Below are 4,803 nucleotides of genomic sequence, written 5' to 3' on the forward strand. Positions count from 1 at the left end.
AGGCTTGGTCATGTGAACTTTGAGTCACTTAGAGAGATGACAAGTTGTGAAGTAGTAATGAGAAATGAGTTTCTTTGGTTGTATGATAGGACTGGTACACTTCTGTTGAAAGTGCACATAACACCAAATAGGTTGTATAAAGCAACTTTAAAAATTGGTTCACCAATGTGTATGTTGGCTAAGATTGATAGTGAAACATGGCTATGGCATGGAAGGCTTGGTCATGTGAACTTTGAGTCACTTAGAGAGATGACAAGTAAAGGAATGGTGAAGAGAGTACCATTGATAAGTCATCCAACACAAGTTTGTGAAGCTTGTCTGGCTGGTAAGCATTCAAGAAACTCTTTTCCAGCACAATCATTCTATAGGGTTGATGTAACTATGAAACTTGTATCAGATGATTTGTATGGACCCATACTTCCCACAACTCAGGATGGTAATATGTATTTAATGCTTTTGGTTGATGATTGTACGAGATACATGTGGTGTTATATGCTTAAGAGCAAAAGTCAAGCATTTGAATATTTTAAAAGGTTCAAATGTAAGGTTGAAAATGTGTATGGAGAGAAGTTAAGAACTCTAAGGTCTGATAGAGGAAGGGAGTTTAGTTCTTATGAGTTTAACAATTTTTGCGAAAAGGAAGGTATCACAAGATTGTTGACTGCACCTTATTCTCCCCAGCAAAATGGCACTGTTGAAATAAGGAATAGGTCTATCTTGAACATGACCAGAACTCTAGAAGTATATTAAAGGCTATGTCGATGCCTCAAGACTTTTGGGCAGAAGGGGTAAGATATTATGTCGATCTTCTTAATAGAGTTCAAACTAAGGCCTTGAAAGAAATAACTCCATATGAAGCTATTAAAGGTAAGAGACCTGATTTGAAACATCTAAGAATTTTTGGGTGTGTTGGGCATGTAAAAGTAACAAATCCTGGTTTAAAAAAACTTGATGATAGAAGCATGCCAATGGTGTATCTTGGAGTGGAAGAAGGTACTAAGGCATATAGGATGTATGATGCTATCAATAAGAAAATTGTTGTTCATAGGGATGTAAAGTTTAAAGAGGCTAGGAACTGGGATTGGTCAAATTATTTGAATGAGGTGAATGATGGGACTCCTAGTTGGGTTAAGTTCATGGTCACAGATGATAATTTTCAATCTGTGGGAGGGGAACCTCATGTACATAATGAAAATGAAGTTGGACCAGCACCAGAACTTGAACCAGTTCAAGCTGATCAAGCAACTACAAGCCAAAGTGTAAGTGGTTCTTGTCAAGTTGAATTAAGAAAGTCAAGTAGAACTTTTGTTTTATCTTCTAGACTAAGTGATTTTGTGCTAGATGGTAATGTTAGATATGGTACTGGTCGACAAGATGATCTTAATCTTGTTGAACTTCTTGTTATTGAAGAAGGGGAACCCATGTCTTATATTGAAGCAGTGAAAGAGAAGGTCTGCAGACATGCAATTGATGAAGAAATTGAGGCCATTGAGAAGAATAAGACCTGGATACTCATTACTGATCCTCCTTTGAAATGTAACCCAATAGGGTTAAAGTGGGTTTACAAATTGAAAAGGGATGTTGTGACATTTGTCAAATTCGGGTCCTATTTGTATTCGTTTGTGTATTCGTTTATCATGTAAACCGACCCGTTTTGTAAACCGAAACTTATGATATAATCAAAAAGATGGTTTTAATGTTACAGTATTGTTTTACACATGTTGGGTCTTGAAAACATTCTTTTCGAGCCTTAAAACGCGTTAAAATCACTTAAAACGAACTTCGGGGGCCAAACTGTCATTTTTGAAAATTTGTAAAGTATCACTAGACCAAAATGTTCCTTATGTCTCCTTGTAGGTTTTATTGTCCAAAAACTCCGAGTTATAACCACCAAATCACTGGTTTAACCAAATTAAGCTCTTCCTATAAATACCCAACCCTTTCCCACATAAATCATTGCTCGTAAACTCTTTCCTCTCTCAAATTCAAGAATCATACAAGGTTATTTTCATGTTTATGTCGGGTTTGACTTTGAAAGTCAAACTGAGTTTGTTCTTACATTTTAACTAACTTGCTAACTCTTATTAATACTTGAAGAATATGGCACAACATACATATATATATATATATATATATATATATACACCCCTTGTTACCTTTGGTAGTTACTTATCCGGCCCCGGTTGGTTAAGTTTCAGACCTTGTAAGGCAAGGCTACATAGAGGACTTTCGTGGTCCTTGTTATATATTTTCCGCATCTAACCATTTAACTTTGTTATTGCTTACTAATTTCTGCTCATTTTAGTTTGTTTGTCATATTTACAAGTTCCATGGTTAAGGGTTCTAAGAGTCTAGCCTTGGTTTAACCGTAAATAGCTCTAGACCGTAAACCGAACTTTGTTTACTAGTTTTTGTTAAATAATTGTTTAAACATGATTGTTGTTAGATTTAAATTTCTAAAATCATTTTTACAAGTTTTTTGATATTTGGGCATGTGGTAACCGTCTATGAACTTATCGTGAGATGGAAATCGAACCAAACCGAACTTTCGTTTAAAGACTTTATTGTTAACTTTTTGGTTGTAAAACTTAAGTTTCATCATTTATAAATTATTGTAACATCCGGCCCCTTGCACCACCAACATTATCCGCTCTGCCCACGAAAAGCTCACGGATTTGTTTTTGGTTGCCCAGATGGAGACTTCCCAGGAGGTCACCCATCCTAGTACTAATTCCACCTAAGCACGCTTAACCGTGGAGTTTTCATGTGCTTCACAGCCAACTAAGCCCAAAACGCGTTGGTGATTGAAGAGGCATGACATTTACTTATGAACCAAGGATCTCTCTTGTCCACAGCCGATGTGGGATTTGCCTAAGAGTGGGACGATGTTGTGTTTGCCAAGGGTGTTACAAACAACCCCCCTTTGGACTCATCGTGCTCGATGAGGCGTGTCCCATCATTCCGAACGGCACAAGAGTGGCTCTGATACCACCTGTAACATCCGGCCCCTCGCACCACCAATATTGTTCATTCTGCCCACGAAGAGCTCACGGATTTATTTTTGGTTGCCTAGTTGGAGACTTCCCAGGAGGTCACCCATCCTAGTACTACTTCCACCTAAGCATGTTTAACCGTAGAGTTTTCATGTACTTCACAGCAAACTAAGCCCAAAACGCGTTGGTGATTGAAGAGCCAGTACATTTACTTATGAACCAATGATCTCTCTTGTCCACAGCCGATGTGGGATTTGACTAAGAGTGGGACGATATTGTGTTAGCCAAGGGTGCTACAATTATTATACAAGATCTTTAATATTTGGGCATGTGGAAACCGTCTATGAACTTATTGTGAGATGGAAACCGAACCAAACCAAACCAAACTAATCTGATTTTCACTCGCTTAAGACGCACAAGTGTGTTTTTAGCTATCAAGGCTTGTATATTTCATTAAAAATACTTTACAAACTTTTATTTATTTTCTTAAGTACTTGGAAATGTTGGATCCAACTTTATCTCATAACAAAGTTTGAACCAAAAACCCGAATACTCGTTAAAACCCGTTTTAGTATCTTTATTCCAAATGGACTTGCATTCTTACATTTTTACCCACTTTATTACTTAACATAGGTTAAGTAAATATTAAGGTTAGATACTTTAACCCGGTTTCGAGCAAACTTACATTTTTAAAGGGTTATTATTATAATTTCTTAAATAGTTACTTTTTGAACCTTAAACTTTAATTGTTTACATTTCTTATCTTTTATTTTAAAAGTTTCCTAAAACAACCTTTCTAATTCAAGGCTTTTACTTTTATTTAGACCTTGCTCGTTAGACCCCGTCCTTCCATTTACCCGTCTTTTCCGAACCAAGTCTTATACTTGAATGTGAGTACTTTCATACCCCGTTTTCCATCTTTCGTTTTGGGGGTGAAATTTCATACTTATTCAACTAAATGCTTTATACTTGAATATTAAACCGCAAACGTTATTGTATACTTTACTTAAATAATTGCTCGATTTGGTGTTCTATGCTTACATGATTATATGCCTATGTGTTAATCGATTTTGGTTGGTGGAACTATAAATCTTAGCCTATTTGGCAACCCCTTATAGCAAGGTGTCGTTAACGTAATGCTATTAACGATAACTATAAAATCCTAGACAATTTGGCATCTCCTTATAGCTAGGTGTCGCTAATGTGTTAAGCGATATCTATTTATCCAAGTTATTGCTTTTATTTATTGTTTCGTATACAAGATTTTGTGGCCTTTTCTTACTATATACTTATATGCTCAAACTTATGAATTGCTTACCAATCTTTGTGTTGATAAACTTTATTTTATAAAATGTTACAGGTTTGACTATAGTTGACTCGAGGATTAGGAGAAAAACGTTATCAAGACTATTAGGATATAGCAAAACGAACAACTTATTATTTGCTATGTTTGATTCCGATTATTGTATGAACACGTTATGTGACTTCGTATGATTTTGCGAAATTAAATGAGTTATTAAATATTGTCACTTTAAATAGTGTCTTTTGTATTTGGGCAATCGGTTGCACCCCGGCATGTTCCGCCGCCTTTGGTCGGGGTGTGACAGATTGGTATCAGAGCCACAAGACTATAGGATAGGTGGTTAGGCGTAACGACCTAGTATAGTCTTTGCTTTATGGTCCTTATACGTGTTGCCTATACGTGTTTACCCTGCTTGATTCTTCATTACACTTATTTATACACTCATTTATCTCATTAAATCGTAAATATACACAAACACTCGAAACATTCTAAGATATCCTTACCTTA

At 36.1% G+C, this 4,803-nt stretch overlaps 1 protein-coding gene across 1 annotated transcript; it reads left to right on the forward strand.

The window, feature by feature from the left end:
* Nucleotides 1-755: 755 nt before the first annotated feature.
* Nucleotides 756-4,487, forward strand: LOC143585090 (uncharacterized). The gene is made up of 2 exons (XM_077066960.1): nt 756-1,536; nt 4,354-4,487. Exons 1-2 carry the CDS (start codon nt 756-758, stop codon nt 4,485-4,487), a joined length of 915 nt encoding a protein of 304 aa, XP_076923075.1.
* Nucleotides 4,488-4,803: the final 316 nt, after the last annotated feature.

Source organism: Bidens hawaiensis, unplaced genomic scaffold (assembly GCF_021521415.1).
Source record: "Bidens hawaiensis isolate Kalapana, Puna unplaced genomic scaffold, B.hawaiensis_p1.1 tig00033557_1, whole genome shotgun sequence".
Taxonomy (NCBI): Eukaryota; Viridiplantae; Streptophyta; class Magnoliopsida; order Asterales; family Asteraceae; genus Bidens; species Bidens hawaiensis.

What these genes read in the sequence shown, in the direction of transcription:
- LOC143585090 (XM_077066960.1), top strand. Translation starts at nt 756, where the DNA reads ATGTCGATGCCTCAAGACTTTTGGGCAGAAGGGGTAAGATATTATGTC. An exon ending in TACTGATCCTCCTTTGAAAT is followed by an intron (nt 1,537 to 4,353) that starts GTAACCCAATAG and finishes AAAATGTTACAG; the next exon opens with GTTTGACTATAGTTGACTCG.